Source organism: Plectrocnemia conspersa, unplaced genomic scaffold (assembly GCF_051122295.1).
Source record: "Plectrocnemia conspersa isolate PC_06_02 unplaced genomic scaffold, ASM5112229v1 ptg000014l, whole genome shotgun sequence".
Taxonomy (NCBI): domain Eukaryota; kingdom Metazoa; phylum Arthropoda; class Insecta; order Trichoptera; family Polycentropodidae; genus Plectrocnemia; species Plectrocnemia conspersa.
The window spans coordinates 17,129,190-17,156,942 of NW_028277178.1; the positions used below are offsets into that span (position 1 = coordinate 17,129,190).

Below are 27,753 nucleotides of genomic sequence, written 5' to 3' on the forward strand. Positions count from 1 at the left end.
TTTATTTTACCATGGCAAATTATCATCATTAAGAGTCTTAGCTTTATATCGTAATATGTTATTTCGCATACATAATCCCATTACATAACAATTTTGTCGCGCCTCCGCATAATGATCTCGGCACTTTACGATCGTGCAGTTCGAAACAAGCAAAAGTTCGGTCCCCTTCGAATCGTTACGGTTCCTTCCGTATTGACGTTAACTGTAAGTCGTTTCGATAACGGCACGTTCAAGTTTCGAGAATGAGTTTCCCTAAGTCCAAGTTGTCTGGCGTCGGAGCCGCTTTTGCCGTCAGGCAAAAAGCTCCGGCCCGTAACTATGAAAATTTAAAATGTGTCAAACCGACGTCGCGACGCCCTCAAAAAAAGCTCTCGCTGTATGTATATACGAGTTTATATACTATGTCTACCGAATTGAGCTTTCTCGGAATTGATTTTAAAAGTGTTTATTTGAAATTGCTATTGTTCATTTTAATGTTTAATAAACGATGCTCCGTAGATAAAATTATTTTATAAAAGTTAAATTGCATCAATGACAATCATAGTAACGTTAAAAATCTAGATGCTCCTATATATTAAACTAAAAAAATAAAATAGTAAATAGTTTGCCAATGTATAATTTATATGCTATATAAAAAGTACATAGACTATTTAAAAATATATTACAAAATGTTACATAGAAAACATAAAAAAGCTCATTCTACGCCCTTATCATTATTTCGGTGATAGATCTTTCACTGTTTTGAGGTATCTCAGATTGTCATATATTTACTATTAACTAAAGAAGTATCAAATAAAAACATTATACGTATATAATATTTTTTTAAATTTGATTAAATGTGAATGATTTATATAGAAAATAATACCAATAAATTAAAGAGTACGAAATAAATTAACACATCAACTTTATTTTATAATAGTTTTATAAGAAATATTAAAAATTTTTGATAGATAGTTGAGGTAGTTAGAGTGACCTCTAAATTATAACCAATTGGGAAAGTAATTAAAATACCTGCCAAAAAATACTTTATTAATAAACTATCACTTTCTGAAAAAAATAATTAATGAGAAAAGTAAAAGCATAATTTTTGCAGTTAATACAGTTTTTTTTCTTTCGGAACTGTTAAAAACACTTTGAAGATTTTATATTATTTTATTTTAATCTCTTTAAACATTTATACTAATACATGAAAATTGTTCCTATTTAATAGTAATAAGGTCACTTAGAATATTTTTTATCCAGCACGATTAACGAGTGGTAGAATCCTTAATTGACTTGAAAGACCTTGGTTCAAATCCCACATGGACTTTGTGTTTTTTTAATTTTAATTGTGATTGGAAGATAGGAATTACTGATAATTATATAATTATAATTCCGATCAATCATTATATGTTCACCTAGATTTTCCTAATCTAACGGATGAACATCGTGATGATATCTATTAGGTATTGAAAGTTCTTAATATATAATAAAATGAAAGTTTTTAATATAGAATAAGCTACTTCAGCTCATAGAGAATATCTTATATGTATAAATATATATTATTATTTATAAATAAAGCAACACATTCATATATAATATTTGTGACATAAAAATCTAGATTTATTAAATGTGTGATTGTTTTCATTTTAATAAATTGTATTTATTAAGATACGTATACAATAAATAATTTTGGGAATTTATTTAGAAGCATATTTTAGTTATTTTTTGAAATAATAATAAAACCATTTTTAAAATTTATCAAATCTGTAAGGCAGTTTGTACTGAAAAGTTTATTTAAATTTGCACAGAATTTTAGACTTTTATATTTTACAGTTTAACAAAATTTAGCGTTTTTTTTAAATATTGCTTATTTTTTTTAATTAATAAATTAAGTGCATTAAGAACCTCAACAATAAGCTCCATATAAAATAAAAATTTATTCAAAAAAATTATGTAAGTTAAATAATTATAGTAAGTAGTGTGAAAGTTTTTCTTTCCAAATCCATGAACATGTATGATGGATAGAGAAGCGGTTTTACATTTTATTTTCAATTAAAATATTAATAGTAAACAACTATTTATATATGTTTCAATATAATAGGTTAAATTTAGAACATATTTCAATGTAAAACGGGGTTTAATTCAAAAGCACATTAATTGTTCAGCTTTTATACATTTCGACGATAAACGCTGTTAAATCGAAGCCATATTTTTATTTTATATTTATATGAGCACGAAAAATATTTTTAATTAAATTTCGAATAATACACATAAATAAAATATGGGGCGATGGGATTTGCGCGAACAAGTAATTGCTTTATTTATTGCCCTCGCGGCCTTATTGAAAATTGGCTGGCTTCATCCTATTTACATGAGGCTTTGTTCGTGGCTGAAAAAGGATGAGAAAATTTTGTGCCGGATGATTTATTCGAGCAATATGACTCCAATAATAAAAAATATGGTTGCAAGTATAAATTTTATTATTCCATCGGCCAGATATTGGAAAATGGTGTAGGAACGTGCTTTCTCGACCACAAAGAACACACAAGAGTGTAATAATGGCTCTCTTATCAAAATGCACAAGAGCGGCGCAAGGCAAGTTTTCCCAGGTGCAACTCGGATGTTCATCACAAGTTTGTGAAAACTTCGCGAGGAAATTTTCCCATCCCGTTGGTTCGACCGCGCCTCGTGCGGGGGTGAAGTTCGAAGTTTACCCAGACACACCAGAAAACCCACCCCCTTCGGTGCATCTTCATCCGGTGTCGCTCGCAAACTTTGAAGCGGACGCTTTGTATAATTTATAACATTATAACGTTTACTTTTATTATTTATAAGACTCGAAAGGTGTTTTCGCTTTTTTTTAAATGAGTTTTTATAATATCACATAACACGTTATAGAATTTATTTTACTCGACGTAGTGATGTGGAAATAGCATGGAAAAGATTGGATAGAAAATCAAATCTTAGTATCACGCAACAGTTTTTTAGGACATAATATACGTATATTAATATGAGATAATCCCGAAATCAATTTCGTTTTTTTTTCAAATTTCAACAGCCAGTCGTGCTTTGGCAGGTGATACCTGAGTACGTATTTTGTTATATATGTTAATGCACATCTAAGCTCCACATTCCATTACATAAAAAAACTACGATGACAGAATTCTTACCAAGTTATTAATTAATACGAAATTGCATGTTATATGAATAGCTTTAAAAAAAATTGGCAACTACGGCCACTAAAAATATATGTGAAGTGGTAGGTGAGATATCCGTTAATGTTAAAGATAGGTGAAGATTTTGTTTGAGAAATTATGATATCAAGAATAGTGCTGGATTTGAGAGAACAACAAAGTTAGACAATGATGTACTAGCTGCAAAAATAGAAGCAAATGCTATACAAACTATCCATCAGTTGGCCGAGAAACTAAATTTGTCCAATTCAACAGTGCACATATGCATAAAGAAGATCGGGAAGGCTTGGATACTATGTGTATGGGTTCCACACGAATTGAGCGAAGAATACAAGTCGACGCGTATTCCAAGAACTTCTATATATTGAAGCTGATCGATAGTTTCACAACCGAAGATGAGAAATGGGTGTTGTATGACAACAATCGTCATAGAAGATAGTGATTATTCAAAGATTAAGTATCAAAACTTACTTAGAATCCCGGGCTCACTGTAAAAAAAATATTTTGATGTCTATGGTGGGTTGCAAGTAGAGTCTCCAAGTACTCGAACCATCAACTACTCGAGTATCGAATATTAAAATTTTAAAATACTCGAGTACTCGAGTACTTTCGAGTATTTACCAAATGTACCAAAATAGCTATTATTCAAATTCGTGCACATATAAATAAATAAATAAATAAAATACTTAGTATGTTAATTTTTACAATTATTTTAACTTCACGAACATACTTTTTAAAAACAATAATGCAAAAAGTGTCTCGAATTTAATATTACTGCTAACCTTTGGTTTTAATATTCCTGTTATGGAATAAATCCTTTCCGTTGCTGTTGATGTTGGACTTATTGTCATTAACGCGTTGGATAAGGCTTCTAATTTATATCTGTTCGCTTTTTATAGATATAAATTTTTTTGAACTCTATTTTTATGTTCTCTTCTTTCATTCCCTTCTCTGCTTTTCTCTTAATTCCTTCGACTATTGACAAAATAGCATTTTGTAATTCTTCTTGAATAGATTTTTTTTCTTAACAATATACAATATTCTACTCCTTCTGATTAATGCGAAAAATTTAAATCTATATCCTTCGAAGATGTATTTGGGTGAATCCCTTTCACTCTAGAGCTAAACGGTTCGCAAAGAACTGACTTTACTTTAAATGCCTTTAAAACACACAATTGTTTTGATTTAAATTTTAAGCTGAGGGATCAGTATAAACAATCTACAACACTTTACGCTACAACTGCATAGTCATAAAACCTAATTTTTTTTAGATATTTCATATTGTTCATTGCCATAAATTAGATAAGTCGGGACTGTCGAACGGAAAACACAAAAGAAATTTCTCCGTCGTACCCACTAACATAGCCGACGACCGGAACTATGCAACTATGGAACTATGAAAAAATTATACCTGATAGTAACTGCTCTAACTCGGGACTTCGGACATAAACGCCAAATAAAAGCAAGACGTTAACCTTTACCGGACCGAGTTAAAGTTATTTTTGTTTCTGAAATATTTCAAAATTTTTTAATTTTGAGTATTAATCGAGTATTTTTCAAAATACTCGATTATCAAGTACTTGAAAAATAGACAAAAATACTCGAGTATCGAGTACTCGATTACTCGAATTGGAGACTCTAGTTGCAAGTGGATTGTGAATTACGAAACTCTTAAACCTGCTAAACAAATACAGCATGCTTCTATTGTAATCAGTTGGATTGCTTGGACGAGAAAGTTAATAAAAAAGGCCTGCATTTTTCAACAGAAGTCGAATAGTTCTATAATACGATAATGCTAGTCCTATGAGGCAAAATTGACTTTTGATAAAATCAAGGAATTTGGCTGGAAAGTTTCTGAAAATCTCATTCATTTTTATTTCAAGATCGATGTAACACTTCCTAGACGGAAAAGTATTCAAAATGCAGACGATGTGGAAAGGGAGCTGTCAGGAACTATTTTGTATCAAAGCTACCAACATTTTATGAGATGTGGAGGAAGGTTATATCATTAGAAGAATATTTTATATAATTAAAATAAAAATAAACATTTTAAAGTGATTTTTTGGATTTATCATATTTTTTATTATTACCAGTTTTCTTATTCTACCCTAATTTAATTAATATTGCTATCAATATAACTTTTTCCTTTCAATTTTCTTTTGTAAACTAGAAAATGGTTACAAACCTGCAACTTGCACTTAATCTAAAAGTATGTATTATATTTTCTCGTATTCTTATTTATGTAAACGTTTCTATTAAATAAAATAAAGGCTTCTATTTTTATTAGTTAGTTAATATTTAATAGTTATAATACAATTTTGAATCATAGTTATATTTATTTGATATTTAAAAATATTTTAATGACTGATACTAGTGATATAATTTACTTCAAGCACAGATTTGATTAAAAACAGATATACAGATTATGTAATACAAGGAAAAAATGAGTTTTTTATCATTGGTAATAACATTTCAAAAAATATGTATTGTAGTATTTCTACTAAAATCTTACTCATCACCAAATGGTATGAAATCACCGTTAATTTTAAAACTTAGATATTCGATAAAATCGCTCTCGATCGTCCTCTGTCTGTTATCAGCGTGTCCATATCGAAAGATATCGTTGGCTATTTTTCGAAGATAATAATAAATACATGGAAGGTGTTCACCATTACCCAACTTGGCTCACTGATAAGCCTTTTGAAGCTGGGCCGTCCGCAGGGGCAGACCCCCATCGATCAAAATTCGATGACACCTTTGCGATTGTGACCCATGCCGACCAATATAATTTTCCAATACCAATAAAAATACACAACAAAAAAACTAATTATCCGAAGCGAAAGATAAACTACAATTTAACCGTTTTTTATTTTATTTAATGCCGATTAAAAATTTAAATAACGATTGCGATTAATTACGAAATTATTCACGACGAGAAGGCGTCATCGTCTGTTAAAAAACTAAATAGTAAAAGATTAACGGATTAAGGGATCAAAGTGTGATAGACGTTTTTTTATTCAATTCAATGAAACACACAGATAAACACCAAGATGTACAGATACAAAAACGATAGAATTAATATATTTTAGATCTCAATCGAGAGTGATCGATCTAAAAACATAATTATCAATTTGATAATTATGTTTTTACTACTTGAATGACAATCGATCACACTTGAAATGTCTCTTGTGATATCGTTATGTTTTTTTTAAACAAAAATCTGTTTCTGCAGTATTCTATAAGTGCAATTTTGGTCTTTATTATTTAATCTATTATATGTTTTTTAAGCTTTAATGATGCACATTTTTCGATATCTATTGTATTATATACGCAATCTTTCCAAAAAAAATTATATTGTCTTTTTTCTTTAGTAAGTTTGACACAAAATTTGCTAATAAATAAAGCGTTATACAAAATATTTAATGATGTTTAAAAAGTTCAGGAACTTTTTAAACATTATTTTCATTTTATACATAAATCTAATCTTATCGATCAAACAAATTACAAACGGCGCATTTGAACCGATTGTACATAAAAAAAACAAGTAGTTTATTACCATAGAAATGAGTTAACATTTAAATATATATAATCATAGATAAGCTCAGTTTATTACTCTAGATATATAACAATATTACTAAATCGGTACTAATATGATACGCGATTCAATTCATAGAAATATACATATATTGTATAAAAAAATCTAAAAAAAATGCAAGTGCTTTTTATATATAACATGATGATATCTGCTGCGGAAAAAGATAAGAAATCATGTGATAATTGGTCGTGCATATTGAAAGGGATAATATGGACCAATAACAACAGTGCATTGCTTATCTATTTTTATAGGCGGCGTTTCCATTGATCAAAAAATACAGTGCAACTCTGTTAGATTGTATGTGTATTTAATAATTTTTATTTATTTTTTAGGTGGCCGTTCAATAAATTCGGAACCTACGATCAAAACTGAATCTTCGACACCTGGATTGGGAACTGATGATGTTCTAGACGGGGAAAAAAACGACAAAAAGAACAAAAGGCAGAGAAGACAAAGGACCCATTTTACGTCACAACAATTGCAGGAATTGGAAGCCACATTCGCCAGGAATAGGTATCCTGACATGTCGACCAGGGAAGAGATAGCCATGTGGACCAATCTAACCGAAGCCAGAGTCAGGGTGAGAATAATATTTGTTTATTTATTTTTTGCTTTCACGTGTCAAAAACTATTTTGAGCTAACAACGGATTTGCTTACGGAGAAAATCCCCTAAAATTATCCCGAGTTCATTGCTTTCAGTTTTTCTTTGCTTATTTAAATTTGGACGGCTTAAAACTAATCCGCAGATTCACGGGCATCAACTGAGATGAACGCTGTGAAAACACACTTAAAAAAATATAACACAAAACCCTGAAGATATTTGGCACATTTACGTACATTTATGTTGTTTGAAATGTGTAGATCAATTTTGATTTGCTTAATCTGAAACGATTTTTGTTACTATAATCAATTGAGTGGAAAATTTTTGTGTATTCATATAGGAATATACTAATCTTGATTAGGTTTTATTTGAGAAAAACAGTGCAAAATTATTTTTACAACATAAACATAATACATATATCTATGCACATCCAATTCTTAAATAAATTATTGTTGCTATAAATAGTATGGTCAGATATATAATACAAACTATTCACAATTAAAATTAACATCATCTTCATTATCGTTATGTGTTGATATTTTTCATTTAACATCGTAATTAGTGATGATTTTCTTGATTTAATGGTTATTTTTTATGCAGCTCCTGATATCTAGACCTATAATTTTGATGCTGGTTCCGAATTTGAGTCTTTAAGTAGAACATAATTTTTCAATTTACTGCAAAGTTACAGACCTTTTAAAACTATTTGTGCAGTGAAAAGAAATAGATTTTCATTCGCTTCATTATCGTTTTTTGATTATTCGGCAATATCTAAGGTTATTTTAATAATATATTCGTTATTAAAGACATTATCCGCAAGTAATTTCTTGATAAAATTTAGGCTAAATTTATCAAAACCTTCTCTAGCAATTTGATTCGCTAAAGTAATGATTTCTGCTGATATTTTCGATGCTTTAATGGTTTGAGTGTTGCACATCCAGGCCATACTGCTTTCCAGCAAGAACTTAAAATTTGTGTTCTGAATTTAGCGATAGCGAATCAATCATAATTTTCAAGGATAAGTTAGCGTTAATACTCCATTTTTTAATTTATCCAAAATAAATTAATAGATGGTTTTAATTTAATTTTTTTAATTGGAAATTATGCTTTGCTCTAACGTCTGAATAATTTTGATATTCTAAATACGGATTTGTCAATAATTAATAAAACTTTAAGTCCAGAGCTTTCTGCTTCAGATATTTTTCCACTTCTGGTAAAAAGAACCGTTCAGGTTTCGTGAACCATTCAGTAAAAAGAGCAGCATTCACACAGATAATTACTTGAAAAAATAAACATTTTAGTCTCACGATAATAAATAAATATAATTTGCATTAACTTCATAATCGCATAAAAAGAGTCTTCACTGTAATCAGTACAACTATGTGAATATAGAAATACTATATATATACATGTATTTTCTCTAGATTTTACTTTATTACTTTAGGAAATATAATATGAAGTATATAAGCAATAAATAATATGAAGCATGTGTCTTGATAGAAATTATTTATCATCTTGAGTCAAATCGTTCCTTATATCATAAGAGATTTAACATGTTTTCTCGCATCTAAATTCGCCACATGAATTTTCACACTTTCGCGATTTAGTGCCTTGCAAACATTCATTCGGGTTATTTATAGCATTTATATAACGTGTTTGTATGCTTTCAGCGTGAATCTCACAAAAAAGTGTTGTATTTTTAATTTTACACTGCAATTACGATAATCTGTCGGCTTTGAGCGAAAGCACGCGCGGCTTTAAATCGTTCATATTTCACGTACGATACAAATTTACGTGAACCTTGTGCATGACTTTAAAGAAAACAACATAATGCTAATTTAGAAACTTTAAACTCATGTAATCAATTATGAGTCTGTAAGATGGCAGCTTTATCCACACACGATAATAATATTTATTTTATGTATCAAATATAATCTGCGAATCTTTCAAGGTCGTCTTACGTACCCAGCTCTCTCAGTTTTTTCAATGCAATTTAGACATGACAGTAAATCAACAATCCATAAAAAGCAATTTGAATACGCTACGCTGAAGAGAATCATCGAATCGTGTCCTAATTTTAAACGGCATCATTGCTTGCAAATGGGACGATTAGCGATTTTCCCTTGGGGGAGTCTTGAGAACTCCTTTGGGGCCAGTTTTGCTCCCCTGTTGTAATCGCAATAAAAACACACATACAACACAATGAAGTGGGTAGTTCGATGGTGATATTTTATTTATGGCATCTGCTATACGGCAATAGACACTTGACAGGCTAATACATCCCGCTTCAGCGCTCTGACTGACAGCACATTACGCTTCGTGTAACAACGCCTCGTGTATAATTCGCACTGTAATATATGCTTCCCGATATAGTGTAGTTTGTGTGTGTTAGAAAATATATAAAAAATATATTTTTTTTTAATTTTTATAAATAATTTATAGATTTGAACCCTTTTTGTGCATTATTATATTATTGTTATCTATAGTACGTTAAATAAGTAAAGGTACAGTAAAATTAAACGATTATGTGTAGCATACAATAGTATAAAGCATAATCATTTTTTTATTATGATCATTAGCTTTCGTACTAAGCTTGCAAGTGGTATGATCCTAGTTATATATTAGTATCATTAAACACTTGATATATAATAGATACTATAAGTGATATTTTGGTTAAATTTTGTTGATGATTCAATTGTGATATCAAATGTAGCATAAATGTAGAGTAAAGCATTCATCTCTTTAGTAAATAATTACCACTTGAAAAAAAATCTTTATTGTCATGAAGCGTGTAAAGAAAATTGGGAATTTAAGCAGCTTTTTTTTAGCGAATGAAATCGATATGATTTTTCATAATTAAATTAGACAGTCGGTATTTTTTTAATTTTTTTTTATACATATATGATATATCCTATGAGATGAAATACCTCATTGTTAGGATTAATTTGTACGACCTAGCTCAATTTGAAATTATCATTACAATATTCGTCCGTGAGATTAAGAACATCTAGGATAACTTAATCTGTGATGTTTGCACTACTCTCTCTGGAAGTTATCCGAACCGAAGTTCAACTGAAGTCGGCCGAGGTCGCCATACTGCCACAAATTTCATATGCAGTCCGCACGGCGGCTGCTGTCACGTACAGCTAGCATATTTGCGCGCGATCGAAAAATGTTCCAAATAATCGCAATTTTTTAATTGTCATGTTATTAAAATTACGCTACTGATAATTATAAAAGTTTGTGTGGGCACTCACCAATATAATATCAGTGTCGTAAATATTCAATTTACGCAAAATCTTTGTCGATTTTTGCAAAATGCCATAAGGCATAAATATGATACTTCAGAATACGAACACCGCATCTGCGACTATCCTAGAATTTGTCGCCATCGATTCTTAATAAGAATTCGTTATGGTGTGACATTTATATAAACCGATCTAGGAAAATATATAAGGATATTCGAAACGATTTTTTTAACAAAATCAAGTACCACTAATTATTTTTTAATTATTTAATATTATATGAAAAAATATATAATAACTATATATAAAAATATACTATCAAAAATATAATTAATCCCTTTTGGTGCCCTAAAATATTCAAAGATGTCAGTAAGAGTCTGTTGAAGTCCCCGATAAGCATGTGGTTTTATAACTTGACCACGATGCAGCGCTCGTCACGCGTGTTGACCATTTTTTTTTTTTTTTTTTTTAACGCGTTTATTTCAGAAATATTCATGGGTACAATAGTATACAGACATGTTAAATACACAATACTGGTTTATAACCATTTCCATTGCTTACAATTAAAAAATTAAAAAATAATAATAATAAGTTATCCCTAAGTGTAATAAAGTAGATTTAAGGAAAAACACATAAAACCTTTTACAAAAAAAAAAAAAAATTTTTCAAAATATACATACATTTATAAAATATAACACATACATAATTAAAAAATACAATAAATCAGTGAACTAAAGCTGTTATTGTTTGCATTTGAATGTCCTAGAGCAAGATGTGCTTTGGCATTTTGTGTACATATTTAAATTTAAGTCCTTTTTTGTCGTAGTTACCGATACTGGATATTAGTGGGTTAGTATGTTCTCGCGAAATGTTTTTATAATATTTATCCGTGTGATAATAGCAATGTTCTTTTATTGTTGGAATTCTATATTTTTTATGTAACTTTTTAAGATTCGTATAAAATGGGGTGTTATATATTATTTTTATTGCTTTATTTTGAATTACTTGTAATTTATCAAAGTTAGTTTTACTCGTATTGCTCCATACCGGGCAAGCATATGTTAAGACTGGTCTAATTAACTGTTTATAGAGAAGAATTTTATTTTTGATTGTTAGCGCGCTTTTTCTATTAAATATTGGTCGAAGAGCAGCGATAGCGGTTAGCCCTTTCGATCAGAGTTCTTTTAAGTGTTGGTTAAATTTAAGCTTGGAGTCCAGGTGGATGCCTAGGTATTTAACGCTCTTTCTCCATGCTATGAGAGTGCCTTCCTCACTTTTAAGGGGTGGGGGTAAAGGTTGTCGACGGCTTGTAAAAATTATGGCTTCTGTTTTGTCGTGTTGACCATAGGACGCCTACGCGCATACTGAAATTGAACTGAGTTACTTGTTTTATCTCAGTTTGCGAAAAACCATATCATTATCTCTATAACTGTCGTCACTTAACACGCGAGAGAGCGAAAGGGAAAGTATCTCACCACTTACGCTCGACAGAGCAGCTCCGACTTCGGTCCGTTTGCCGACAATGTTCGGAAGCGCTCGAAGCTGGCCAAGTCGACTGAATTACCTCCCGTTCTCGGTAACCTCGGACCACTTCCGAGAGATTTTAGAGCGGGCAGAACCAAACTCGACCAAAGTAACCCACTATATTCTCCGTCCTTGGCCAACCTTGGTCAACTTCCAGAGAGTGTAGTGCAGGCTTGATGATTTTCATCTCTCAGATACGATAGAAATTATAAAAGAAAAAGGATCGCATGGTATTAGTTATCGACAATACCACTAATATATTATGCTGGTTGATGCTTTTACAATTAACTGCGACCCATTGCACAGTTTTGGTGTATTAAAATTATTTTGCAGCATTATCCTTTTAAACGCCAGCCAGTCATCTGTTATTCTCTTCACGCGTCAGTATATCTATAAATAAATATAAAATACTTGGTTCACTGATTAACTTTAATAATTAAAAAATATAATTTGTAGGTAATTCGTTTGTCACTTGTTTTGAAAAAATAATTTGTAAAAAATAATAATCAACAAATGAAGCGCCGGTTAGTCACTGGCGTTTAAATGGTTAATCACAATAGATCTCGTTATAGCGATAATTGTTTTTATCAAGGAGATTCGTCTCAGGTGTTTTATTGTCCAATATTATTTTTGAGCAAGCGACAAAATATTTTAATGATTATAAGTGAGTACTGTTTTTTTGCGTTGACTTATATCGAGTATTTGATTAGTTTTTATTGCAACATAGCAACAGAAATACAAACTTTAAAAAGCATAGTATAAATAATATATTATACTATAGCATACTGCAACATTTATTCAAATACATTCTACCATTAAGAGTCGTGAATTATCATATTCAAACTTCTTGGCGCATAGTCTCGTCCCGAGCGAGTAACGGTTGTAACTTTTACCGCACGAGCAATTAGATGTTGAGAGTATTACCTTTTATTTTATAATTTAAAATATGCTACATTCAGGTGTGTGTGCTTATTTACGTATTCAGTCATTTGGTCGCGTGGTCATGTTCGATATTGGCCCTCTCCCCGATGCGACCGTTCGCCTTTGTCGAACAGGCGTGCCGGGCATCATCATGCCGGTGGCTGCTGCTCACTCATCGCGAACGCTGCAAAGTTAATCCTTTCATGATTAAGACTATAAATCTGCCGGGGATTACCGCCGAATGCACGCTTGCATATTAATGCATTTCGCCGACCGACCGACGCTCTGCGAGGCCCGTGTTTAGCTGACTTTCCAACGCCCATAGCTCGCCATGTATCGATCGTTTTCCAAATTTAACATTTTTTTCTCTGTGAACGAATATATTCGTATATGATGAAAATAGCTCTATAAACAATTCATAGTGTCATAAATATAGGCTAGATAAATAATAAATATTGCCTTTCAAAGCGCCTAATAAAATGTAATTAGAGCTTTCTAAACTTATGTATGTACAACCTTATTAAAAAAATACAGCACACATACTTTTAAGTAACACCAGAAAAAAAACATAGATGAAAATTAATTAATGTTCTAGCAGACACGTTTTATGTATTTGTACTTGTTTCAATATTAACCCGAAATTTTCAATCTACACGGACGAAGCATAAAGTGTAGTCTATGTAAGCCAATTCACTGTTTAATTGCATTGGGTTCTATTTACGTTTTTCTATTGTTAAAATGACAAAGCTGTCTTAATTGGGGAGTAAAGACAAGATAACCATTAGTTTATATAAAAAAAATCATATATATACTAGCATTATGTAAGCTTAATTGTGTAAAACAGTAGTTTAATGTAGTATTTTTAAAAGTGATTTATTAAATTGAATATATAGAAATTAAAATGAAAATACTATGAATTCTCTATTTTTTATATTTAAAATGTAATTTACAAGCTGTAAATATTTGCAGATAATTATATTACTAAACGATTTTTATTTTTTAAATATCTATTAAACTTAAGTCTAATAAAAATAGTGGTTACTTAATGTTAGCCATATATATGTATATAAAATGAAAAATAAAAAGATTTTCGGTTTCGCAATAAAAAAATTATAGGTGTGTATTTGAATTAAGAAATGATTATTAAAAAAAATATTTTCAACTAGTATATACTTACTTTATTTTGCGGATATATAAAACGCCTACTAACAACAATAATTTACCGGTTTTTTTTATAACCAATAAATTGCCTGAATTCTGGTTTATAAAATAGAATGTGAGGAGAAAATAGTTTGCGGTCACAAATGTAAACACAATAAAATGCGTTGACTACTTAAATCTTTATAAAGTCGATAAAATTTATTTTTATTTTAAATATCAGTATGCCGAACAATATATAATATAAATTGTGATTTTAGTAAAAATAATACACTATATGTTGAAAGCTGCTACACGTTTCAACCGAGGGTAGTTTTTTAGCCGTTTTTCAGCGGCGTCGATTTTCCGACGGCAAAAAACGTGCACACGTTAATTCCTGCAAACATTTTTGCAACGTCGATGATTGATGTACATTGCCTTCATTTCGTCACCGATCACTACGTACATCTAAATATAACGGCGTATACGTGTACGTGATGGTGCAGCGGCCGCGTCAAACTACGGTTCGTATTTGTCGCACGTCTGGGGGATGTTTGCGGGATGATTTTGGGGTGAAATTTGCAAAGGATTACTAGCGCAATAAATTACTTTACTGAATATATTAAACGAGATTTTAAGTCAAATTGAATAAGATTTATCTCATAATATTGTATGTATATAACACAACACAATCAAGTTTTCTGGGGAAATTAATTTTTTGCTATTAGAGATTATGGAATAGAATGCAACAGTAATATAGTTGTTTATTTAATTAATATCTTGAATTAATGATAATCTTGAGCCATAAAGCCAATTGTCGAAACTTTATGATTTAGATAGAGGTGCTATAAAGATTGCTTATCATATCTGAGCATTGTGATTGTCCAAAACATATATTGTGTGTTGATGCAGCAACTTTTCATTAGTGTAATAATTCATATCTCGTTAATTTTTTGTGTATTATTTATTCTACTACACTAAAAGTAAAGTCATATTTAAATAGTATAAACGTCAACGTAAATCATATTTAATCTAACGTTATATTTAGTGTTTTATAGGTTAGTATGTCACGCGGGAGACTTCCAGATTTTTATCGATATTGTAAAATTTGAGTTTTTAATTATAATTTATGTTTCAACAATTAAGGTATACCATTTCTTGCAAAATAAATTATATTGTATATAATTCTTGAGTAAAAATCAAAAGGGATACTTATAAGTTACTAATATAAAGTAAGCTGCCTACAACCTGGTGACAGGTGACGACACCCTAAGAAGAAGAATGCCACGATGGCATATTAAATCAATCTTGAAAACTTATGGCGCTGGGCTCAAGAATGATTTTCACGCTCGACTTGATGACAATAAAAATATATCTCGCTAAGCTCGTCCAGATTACGAAGGATAAAAGATATCTTCTAGTATTAATTTTAAGCTGTTTGCGCTTCTCGCTTTACTCGACCACCGGCAAATTGTCAACGAGAGCTTACGATGATTAATTCGCGATTCATATTTATCGAATTAACTTAGGCCTAATGTGCGTAGGCTCATCATCTCGGAATTGGCGAAAGTCGTAAATTTTCATCAAACCGTGTATTGTTTATTGTGAGCGTGTATAAATAATATCTTGAGGCGATAATTCTCAGGCTAAGACCGCGGATTAGGGTTTGACTACCGCTGCTTTTGTGGCTCTTCGAAATTACGATTACATCTCGTAACTAATACGTAGTAATAATAAAAAAACTTTGATACAAATGTGCAAGATTCGCATTAGCAATATTAATTATTGTGACAATATATGATTTTTTAAACATAGATTTAGATTAGTCATTATATTTTATATTCTGAATGATTAAGATTCGATTCTGAACGATCGTCGGCGCAGTTGGACGTTCTCTTTGAAGATAAAAACCTTATAATACATAGAATAAACACATTCTGGGTTAGGCGACACAATGGTGAATTACTCGTGTGTACTCTGCGATAAGTGAAGAGTAATTTACTATTTTTCTTACCTTCCACGTGCTTGTCTGTCTGTGTTTGTAATGTCAACTGATAGCAAAACGCAATGCGACACTTTTCTCGATGTTATTATTTTGGTTACGTAAACTAGTCAACTTGAATGATTGATGTGAATCGTCATAAATTATATAGTGGAATTATTTCTGATCTAGAACATTAATGACTTAATCAAAATATATGCAATTTTGTATAGATATCCATTCACCATAACAATCTTCTTATAAATCAAATAAATGGTCCCAACTCAGATTAATGCGATTGTATTTGGTTTAAATACACACATAAGTGTAGACCGGAAGTCGCTTCATAAAAAATAAAACTCAAATATATTCTTAGGTACATTTTTTTATAATAGATATTAAAGTTTCCTCTAATTATTAATATATCTTCAATGTATTTTTATTTAAATTATTTTGATGTCTCGCAAAATTAACTTAAGACCAAAGAAAGCTCTTTCAACGCTAAATTGTATTGCTGGAGCTCCTAAAACCACAATTGCAATTTTGTATAAATGAGGGTATGAATTTTTTTTATCCTCCCTAAATTCTAAAATATGTTTTTTTTCTGTCTATTCTTTGTACATGGCTAAAGTTATTCCTAATGAATTCAATGTTCACATCTGTAACAATGGGGAATCTTTGTGTCTCTATTGCCAATGTTTTACTTTAAAAAAAAATGCTTTTCATCGGATGTTTCACTAGATTTTTTGTTCATTTGTGAATGAAATTTATTTCTTTAAATATTAATATTTTTTAAAATTATAAATATTTTTCGAATGTTGTACAGCTTTCTTTTTTGTGAATGCGTGCTTGAACATGGACTAAACCGAAATAACTTTTCGTTCTGACAGAAATAACAGTTTTCCGGTTTTTGGTTCAGTTCCGGTCGAAGCCCTGCTTTTGCACCACTAACAAAATCTATTATAACATGGAAAAGAATCACAAGAATCACATAAAATATCTAATTCTTATTCTATTAATTAATTAAAGTGGTAACACGGTTATTTGTTCTTCCTGCCTTTACACTTAATGCCATCGATATGCAACTATTTAATACAGAGAGTCAAGAAGTCAAAAAATAAATCTATAAATCCTTAAAAAAAAATGCGATTTTCTTAATTCCAATCAGCCTAAAAATATTTACATATTGGATCGTTCTGTATCATAGGTATAGTTATTTATTATAAACATTCTGTTTTAATATGGCAGGCGTTAGCCTAATGTGTTACACAATCAACAATTACAAAGTAATTAGTTAAACACTAGACTGTAAAACAGTGACATCATTTTCTTTTAAATTTAAACTATTATTACAGCTGTTTTACTTTGCAATACCTAGATCGATTTTATTTTAATTCATCATTACGATTTTTATCCGTGAAATTAGGAAAATCTAGGAAAACCTAATCTGCGATTATCAATTGAAATTATAATTGTAATATATATTATTTACTAATTATAATAGGATAGAAATTCAAAAACAATAGGGTTCATATAAAATTCAATCCCAAGTTTTTCAGGTATAGTCACTAATTTGGTATTGGTCTATCGTAGTGTTTACTTTATATTATATTATATTTTAAACCAGATCATTATTAAGCTGTAATGAAATACTGAAAAATCAGTGAGATATCTTGTTTTAATTATAAAATAGCATTACAACTTACAATTAAAATATGTTAATGTGTACGACCTGGTTCGATTTTATTTTATTCCATGAGATTGGGAAAATCTAAGAAAACCTTATCTGTAATGGTCGATCATAATTATATTTATTTGTATAATATTCACTAATTTCGATCGTTCTGATCCAATATAAATTCATAAGGTTAATATTGGATTTGAACCTAAGTTTTTCAGGTATGAGTCACCGACTTGTATCAGTCAATCGTTCTAGTGTATTAAGGTTTAATACAATTTTTTTTTTGAAAATATTCAAGTACATTCATAATTATTTTGCCAATTAAAAAAAATGTATATAGCACTGAAATTAGTTTAAACACTCAGTATGCAGATAGAGATATTAAGATATAAAAAAATTATAAAAAGAACAAACAACGTACATCAAATCAATTTCTTCTTTATCTAGTAAATAGTCTGATTCTAAATCGACCATTATTTCGTAAAAATAATGATCAGGATTTTTATCGCGTAAATCCATTTTCAAGTAAATAGGTACGTTCAAAACGAATTAAAAAATTTTCATTCAAAACCTTCTTTAAATAAAAAAAATACTGTTTGGTTGACTGTTTTTAAGTTGTAGAGTAGATTTCTTCTCTAAATTGTAAGAAATAGCCACATCAGATAGGCGTAGAAAAAGAATTCCAATATTGTAGTACAAAAATATTATCGTTCTTTTCTCCCGCTTCAGCAGCGCGTTATGAAGATTCTCGCTTTCGCATACGAAGAGGTAAATGTTTGTCAGTTTCATATGAAATGGACAAACATTTATCATTACCTCTTTATTCTCAATATATCATATAAAGGTTAAATTATAATCACTAAGACATACATATATGATTGTTTTTTATAAAAAAAAAAACATAACTTGAATAATTTTTTACATTTTTTCAACCTGAATTTCCCAATATATTTTAATACATTTTTATACCTTAATATTTTTCTATATTAATATACAATTATAATACACATAGAAAATTTAAAGAAACAACTTGCTTATGCCATTTTATTAAAAATCACTGAAATATTGAATAAATTTCGCTATTGAAATATTATGTCGGTTTTAACTACATTAAAAAAACAATTTTTTCGAAACATATATTGTTAACAATTCTTATTTTTCACTTTCATCTAATTACTTTTTTCAGTCAAAATAATACAATACAAACATATACATACATATATTATGAACTCAATGTGTATAAAGCTCAGAGGTCAAATAAAACGCAAGGACAATCGTCGTGTCGCCAGACAAACATACATACCCACACATACTTCATGGATAGACATACGCTTTGTGTTAAAGTTTAAATTTCATTATGTGTATGGTGTCCGTTGTTTTCAATTACACCGCAGGAATACAAAAGGAAGCGACAATAAAGCTGGACAGCCTCATCAGCCCCACATCCTGAGGGGGTGGCCACGCACCACGACTCTCAGCGGGACGCTTTTTAATAACCACACATCACAACCCCCCACAGACCTCCATTTTATATTATTGTCCATACATTCATTCGCAAATTCATTCGCTGGAATTTCCACACAAACACAAATAAAAGTGACTAAACTAAAACATATAAATAAACAAACACCTGATTCGAATTCAGGAGAGATCGACTGTAACCATTAATCTTGATGAGCTTTATTCCCCCACTACATGTTTTTTTATTTTGTTTTTCAACTTGAAATCAAATAGTATTATAATGGGGTGCAATTTCAACAATACATTAATAAATACAATACAATTTAAATGCCTAATTTTCCGCCAATCGTATTAACCGTGTCGTCTGTATGAATGTTCCAATTTAAGTTCGTGCAAATTTCATGATAAGGTATATGCGAAATAAGGGCGAAAATCGCTTGAATGCAATATCGTATTTATTGTATGCGATTCGGTTAATATTGGCAATGTAAAAATTTGATGCGGACGGACGCGTGCATACCCCTACTTTATTTAGGATTTCATTGGCGTGAATAAACTTTATTTAATGTCTTTATTTAGGGGTGGAAAAGCAGCGGCGGCTCTCTGTGCATCAATATGAAATGATTTATTATTATATAATTTTACATATTATAATAATATGAACTGATTATTTTATTTTATACTATATATATAATTTTGTATAATAATCTGAATCTGTTACTATTTTTTATTAAATTAAAACGCGCCGTCACTGATATTTCCCATCATACGGTGCACAAAGCATAAGATAAATGGCCAGTTTGTGTAACTGTAACGTGTGAACACTGTCATCGTGTATAATCCAATTAGATATACATACGAGTATATTTAAACTGGACGTTGGTGGGAATTTTAAAATAATATAATTGGGTGTTTGTGTCACATCTTTTTACTAATTTATTAATTGTAAATATAATGCATTCTAATTATTATTAAATATAAAATTAATTAAGCCAAACAATATTTATGGGTTCATGTGAATATAGATTAGTTCAACATTGCTAATTTATTTGTGTACGCCTTAGTAAAAGGTTCATAATTATTAAACCAGATCAGCATTAAAATTGCAAAGTGTTTTCAATTAATTTATTAATAAAGTTTGTTTAAATTCTTTTAGGTGAAAAAAGTTTATTCGTAATGAAACGACTTATTAAAATAATATGAAAGTATATTAAATAAATTTATATATGATTGGAATTATATAGCTGTGTTTTAAATACAGGTAAAAACAGAGTAACATCATGATCACATTAGAGATATAATTTATTTTTAATGCATATTAAATACGAAAAATAAAATAAATTATATTTTAAATATTTATTTTTGGAGTTAGTCCAAAGGGTTTCAATATGGTTAACTCAACCAACAACTATTAAGTAAGTAGTGAGACACCAGACTGAAATCTAAGTCTGTAAATCAGTGACATATATTTTATTTATTATTAAATACAAACTAATATTGCCTATTGCAATGTATCTAACTAGGCACTACCTAGCTTGATTTTATTTTTGTTATTAATCACGGTAATCATCCGTGAGATTTGGAAAATCTAGAAAATCTTTGATGTAGATCGGAAATATATCTTGGGCTATTAATTAAATTAATGTCGAATTTCGGTTGCTAAGATGATTTAACTCGGTTATTCTCGACTTATTTGAGCAATCGAAGCCAGTTTGTAACCTATGGACAGGGCCGGCTCGAGGGCTGTGACGCCCTTAGGCCATTTTGGTTTTCATCGTCACCTGTGATAAAAAAATATTTTGTGTATCTAACTGTTTCTTAAGATTCTGCTTTTTTTAAATGGCAGTTTTTATAAGTTACAATAAATATTTATTTAGAGGAATTTATCGCTTTTAAATGCGATAACATAATACATATTTAATTAAATTAGCTTATTTGGAATTGCTCTTTTTATTCTTAAAAGTTACTGTTTTTCTATTTTTCTTCCATTTGTATTTCATTTTAATCCAAAACTAAAATTCGGTTCTTTTACTTATTTTTTTTCTAATATATTTTCTAATATATACACTATATCTAAATGAAAAACATACATTAAAAATAGTTTTACTTTTGTATTAAAACAAATATACAGTTAATTATTTATAAATTTCATAATCTATTCATAATTTATCAAAACTGTTGATCCTTTTAGTTGTTTATCGCTATTTATTAGAACATAAAAATAATATATTTTCTACCACCTTTTCCATATTTGTTGCAAACTTTAAATTCCTTTATTGAAAAACTACATTGGTTTTGACCTGAACATTTCTTTAAGGGCATGTCTGACCTTAACCACACTTGTTACTCGTTTGATATCAAAATAATTTAACAGCCTTTAGAACAAGTATTTAGTATCGTCTGGGGAATATGGTCGATGTCACATTTTTTTCAATTCAAACTCTTACCCTACTCTTTTATAAATGTAGGTTATTTTAATTTAATTCACTTTACACTAATTGTCTCCATTTAAGGTCTTACAAATATTCTAAAGAATCCATCCATATCATTCTATCTACACCGATTTATACTGGAATGGAATGAAACTGTTTTTTTTGTATAAGGTTGTTCTTTGCTTTTAAAGCAATTAGAAACTGATTAACACTATGGTTAAGCTCGCATAACAAATCATGCAAAAATGTGTTAGTCATTGTTATTTTTAACCTTTGCAATTATTTTATTAAGCCATCTAGATTTAAATGATAATAAATATATCTTTGCTTACGCAATACTAATAATAACCTCACTATCATAAATACGTACATCGAACAGAAACAGCAATGATAATATTTAATATTAAAGAAGTATGGCAATAATTATTTTAACGACCAGATAATTTCTACCCATTATTATTGTGTATCTAACGGGTACTCACAACGTGCTCGTATATAACGATAGCAGTGACGTCCGAAAGAAGAAAATATACGACCGGCACTTATTAAGTATGATATGTGCCCCCTAACAAGCAATAGATTTGTTCGGTATCGTTCATCGATCTCGGCGGCCGATGGCCGGCAAACGAGACGGAAGCTGGGCCGAGGCGTGCGTCCAAGAGGGAAGTCGATCTTCGAGGGAACAGTCTCTGTGGGCTGGGTCGGGTCGAGGCTGTGTGTGTTTCGGTGGGGAAGTCAAAGTATATGAGAATGTCGGGACCAATCACGGGGGTCGTTTATCTTCATTCCGACGCCGCAATTAGACGGGTCGTTGGCTGCAGCTCCGGAGGGCGGACGAGACCGGGGGGCGAAACGCCGCGAGCGACTATCACTACTGCAATATTTTCCCTCTTGTTTTTATTTTTGTTTTATTTTTGCCGGAGAATATGTCGAACTAATGTCTAGAGACGTTGCGGTGCGATGTTGAACTTTATCGATTTGAAATCAGATTTTTAGCGTTCAATTTAACCCAAAAGCTTCCACGATTATAATTAAATTATAAAATTCGCATAGTAACAATTGCAGTTTATATCAACATTTTAATACAGATAAAGTTAATAATTTTTGCTTATGAATATCTAAGTCGTATTTTTGACATTATCAGATGTCTATATGGTATAATATGAATATTACAATAATCATATGAAAAATATTCATATATAAATGAGATTTAAAAATTATTGTCTTATTATGACTTAGTAAATTTTGCTGGTATTTTATTTAAAAATAATATCAGTTTGTGTTGAGGTTATTATTCTTAATGATTTTTAATATATCGTCAATTTTATTTAATTTTTTTTACTGTTTTTCAATAGTTGCGATATATTACTATTAATTAAATTATAATACATTTTATATATATATTGAACTAATTTTATACTAAATTTTTTTTTTTACAAAACTATTTTTTGTGATATCCATATTAATAGATAATGATACGTAGTACAATGTTAATTATTTAAAGCAGTTGAGTTTACTGCTTTAGATCTCAATTCTGTAAATTTTAAATAAATTTATACACGTTTAGTATTGTATTTTTAAATTTTTATGAATAAACATAAACACATGTTATTAATTTATCTATTTATTAAAATTAAGTAAAAAAATCTCTATTTTTCGAGAAATTAGGATCAATTTATTTTTTCTTAAGAAGTGAAAAATGAGAGTTTATTTAATGCTAATGGTCGAAAATAAAAAGAACACGATAACATGAAAAAACATTAAAAAATGTTATAAAATACTAAAATTAAATATTTTTCATTATAAATAAAATATTTTTGTAGAAAATTCAGTACTTTTAAAAAGTTATAATTATAATCATAAGCACAAAACTCAGCTGTTATGAATGAATTTATTATGTAAATGTATTTAAGCTATCATAATTAATCATTTTTTTAATATTTCGCTAAAGTAAAAGAGTTAAAAGACACAGAAATTTACAAAACAAAATTGTATTCAGTATTAACAAGAATAGAATTTTATAGTTTTGGTAAACACAAAACTGCAATTTTATAAATGATTTAACTTACTCTTATATTTAATTAATAATAACATATTGCTACAATGATATTATTAAATTTTATTACGTTTATATGTAATATTTTATTTAAATGAAATAGTATTTCTTTGGTATTATTTTTTTTCCGAATATTTTAATGCGCATTTTTATTTTGATAATTTTTAGATTAAAAAAACTGGTGTATAAAAAAAATAAAATCTAATTGTGTGAATTGCGAAATGTTTTTTTCTTTGTGACCATTATATAAACAAGATTTTCTCATCGAGAATATCTTGTAGATAATATTTAAAAAATACCATTTTTATTTGATACACATTTTAAGTAACTGTTGAAAAATAAAGTAGAGGAAATCACAATTATTTTCGATTGCAATACGTGTAAATCGTTAAATCTACTTTTAAGTAAATAATATTGAATAATTCTATTTTTCTCCCAACATTAAACTAAAGAAACAAAATTATTAACGAGAATTTCAAGAAAATTTCTGTATGGTTTATAAAAATAACACTACAAATGGCGTATTTGGATGATCTTTTAAAATAAACAGGATATGTTAAGTAACTAGGTACGCTACTAAAATTAATTTTAATTAATTAAAGTTAGTCTCACAGTTTTATTAAAGTTTATCAATTTATACATAAAGCTATAGATATTTTGCCTGTAAAAAATTAGGTTGTATAAAAAAAATAAACTAGCTAATTTTAAAATTGAATTAATTTTTCTAAATCTAGACGATTTATTTCAATTAATTTCAATTAATAGTAAACCACAATTTTTATATTTACTGCATTTTTAACCAACCTAAAGTCCAAAGACCATTAATCTATATTTAAAGCTATCAATATTTTTCCAGTAAAAATAAACTAGTTATTTTGAAATATAATTCATTTTATAAAATCTAGAAGACAACTTAAAATAATTTCAATTAATAGTGAATTACAATGCCTGATTTTTACTAATTTTAAAGTTGTTCATTAAAGCTATCGATATTTTTCCTATGAACAGAACAGGATATATAAAAGAAACCATATATTCTAAAACCAAATTAATTAAGTCTAGAAGATCTTGATTAATTGTAATAAACTGCAATTTTTTCTCTCTCTACATTTTTAACTATTATAATCTTAATCAATTTATACTTAAAGATATCGATATTTTTCCAGTGAAAACAAGAAAACGTAGCAAATAAAAAAGCTATATAGCTATACATATATTGTAAGTTAAACTCTTCTCTATTTACTGGGATTGCTAAAAATTGTAATAAGAAATACAATAACTCGAAAATAAAATTAAAATCAAGTTGCTAAATTTCATTGGGCGAAGTTTTATTTATATTTTTTTTTTAAATTGTGATTTTATTTAAATTATATTTTAATTATAATTATGTTCTCAATAAATTGAATTTTAATTTTTTTTATTTCTTGTTGCAGGTATGGTTTAAAAATCGTCGTGCGAAATGGAGAAAACGCGAGAGGAACGCAATGAATGCAGCGGCAGCAGCAGCAGCAGATTTCAAAAACGGTTTCGGTTCACAATTCAACGGACTGATGCAACCTTTTCCCGATACCGACACTCTATACTCATCGTACTCTTACAACAATTGGGCAGCGAAAGTGCCGAGTCCTTTGGGGACGAAAACTTTCCCTTGGCCTGTGAACCCCTTAGGCTCCGTCGTGCCGAGCAACCACCATCAAGGATCAGTCAACTGCTTCAACACGGCGTCTTCCGTAGCAGGAATGGGAGCAGCTGGAACAATGCTGCCAGGCGGCATGGGAACAGGATCAGGAGGATCTGCGCCCCCGTGCCCCTACACTGCGCCCCCAAACCCTTATTCGGTATACCATCATCGCGGACCAGCGGAGCCCTGCACTGCGATGTCTTCTAGTATAGCCAGTCTTCGCCTGAAAGCCAAGCAGCACTCTTCAGGATTTGTGTATTCGTCGACGAGTCCTGCGTCCAGGGCCGGATCGGCGGGACTTTCGGCTTGCCAGTACGCCGGGGTAGGAGTCGGTTCGGACAGGACCGTCTGAGAAGAGGTCCTCGCCCTCGGCCGATGGGGGAATCGCGCCGGGGGCGGCGGTGGGGGCGGGGACCATCAAGACCGGAGCCCCTTGTCCGCAATGGAAGACCACAACGGCACCCACGATAACTAGCTCCTAACATAAAAACTAAAAAAAATATATAAAAAACGCACACCAAAATCATATCAAACTACATATGAATAAATGAGCTTGTATTTGTGTGTATAAAAAAATATATAATTTCATACATATAATAATCAATCCACACAAAAACCGCAGCAATAATAAAACAGCATTATTTTATATTTCTCAAGCCGAGCCAAAATGTATTGGAATCGTTTCAGGTGCTAAGACGAATGTTAGCTGAACAAACTACAGTATTTTATTTTAAATATAATTGTAATATATGAAACGCTAAATAAAATTATACGAAGACGATTGTGTTGATTTGTTAATAATGTGTACGTAATTATTAACAAATAAACGAGTATCTGGGTTATACTCGCTAGTGATAATTAAATACATTTAATTGATAAATAATTCACTGTAAAATATGTACGCAATTATTATTTAATTTCGAGATTGTATAAATTATTAGGTATATAAATATAGGCATATTTTGTATGTTTTAAGTAACGTTTATCCAAAGAGTCGATGTTGTTACCAATAACTATGAGTTTTGATATTTTTACTCTCGACTTTTATACCATTCAATCCAAAGAATTATCGCAAATTAATCAAAATTATATTTTTATCAATTCGTACAAACTACCTCTACGTTACGTCTAATAATATTTGTTATATTATTATAATTTATTATTTTGCATTTGCTGCTCCTTAATTTTAAATGAAAATTGAGATTATGTATATAGATAATAAAAAAACATATGATTTGATACGAGTTACTCATATTCGTATATTCAATATTTTTCTATGATCGCATAGTGTGGCCATTGTTGTACAGTAATCGTTACGGATTTTCAATAATAGCACGTATGTATCTAAAATTAAAGTGTAAGTTTCATTAATGATAAGGTTTAATAATGTACTTAAATAAACCGTAAGGCCATTGGGATAAAAAAAATGATGAATAAACCTCATTTTGTGCATATCGTTTGTAACTCCATCGAATCGTCTAGTCACAATAAAACCAAATTTTAATCACTTTTTCTTTTAATCACTACCTAAATTCACTGATTTATATATATACAATTCAGGTAAGTATTGTGTATAAATAATATTCTGAAACCCTCGTACCTTAAAGTTAACGAGTCGTTACGCCAACATCTTCCCTTAAGGTTCTCATAAAAATATTAAAAAATGATGGATGAATCTGTGTTCAAGATAACAATGACGGAGAAAAAAATACAAAAACCTTGAGATATTTTATATATTTTTATTAAAACGCTTATTAAAAAATGTCACTATCAAAAATGGCAAATTTCTGATTTGTTTTTATCGCTATGCTTCAGAGATGAAGTGAATTTTTAGTGTGTATGAAGCTGGGATATAAAGAGTATGTATGGGAGGAGTAGACATGATTGCATTACATCATGGCCCGTCGACTGGTGTCAAACGGGTGAGACTGATAGCGCGTCGCTAAGCAACACCACCCCTTTCTGGAAGGCAGGGGCAGCGCCACCCCCTCAAGAGACGAAGCTGCGCCTCACAGGGCTGACTCTTCGATTCTTTAATGTAAAACCGAAGCGTGCATCGCCTGCAAATAAATGCATTTCAGAAACTGAAATCATAGATGATTTTTAAATTCATCATTTAATATATTGACATTAATAAATGCACTATTTGTAACATATATAAATTTAAACTATGTCCACATGACCAATTAAAAATGCGTATATTATATAAATTATAAGATGAACCGATGTTTAAGAATAAAAAGTAATTTAATTAAATAATG

General features: G+C 29.9%; 1 protein-coding gene across 6 annotated transcripts in view; it reads left to right on the forward strand.

Moving 5' to 3' along the window:
* The window catches only part of Ptx1 (pituitary homeobox homolog Ptx1), a 77,306-nt gene extending 50,307 nt beyond the window's left edge, over nt 1-26,999 (forward strand). For all 6 annotated transcript variants that reach the window (XM_088204273.1, XM_088204272.1, XM_088204274.1 and 3 more), the window contains 2 exons: nt 7,104-7,351; nt 25,245-26,999. In XM_088204273.1, coding sequence (XP_088060399.1) covers nt 7,104-7,351; nt 25,245-25,844 — 848 coding nt within the window. In that variant the 3' untranslated portion in view covers nt 25,845-26,999. The remainder of the gene's footprint in view (nt 1-7,103; nt 7,352-25,244) is intronic.
* The last annotated feature ends 754 nt before the right edge of the window (nt 27,000-27,753 follow it).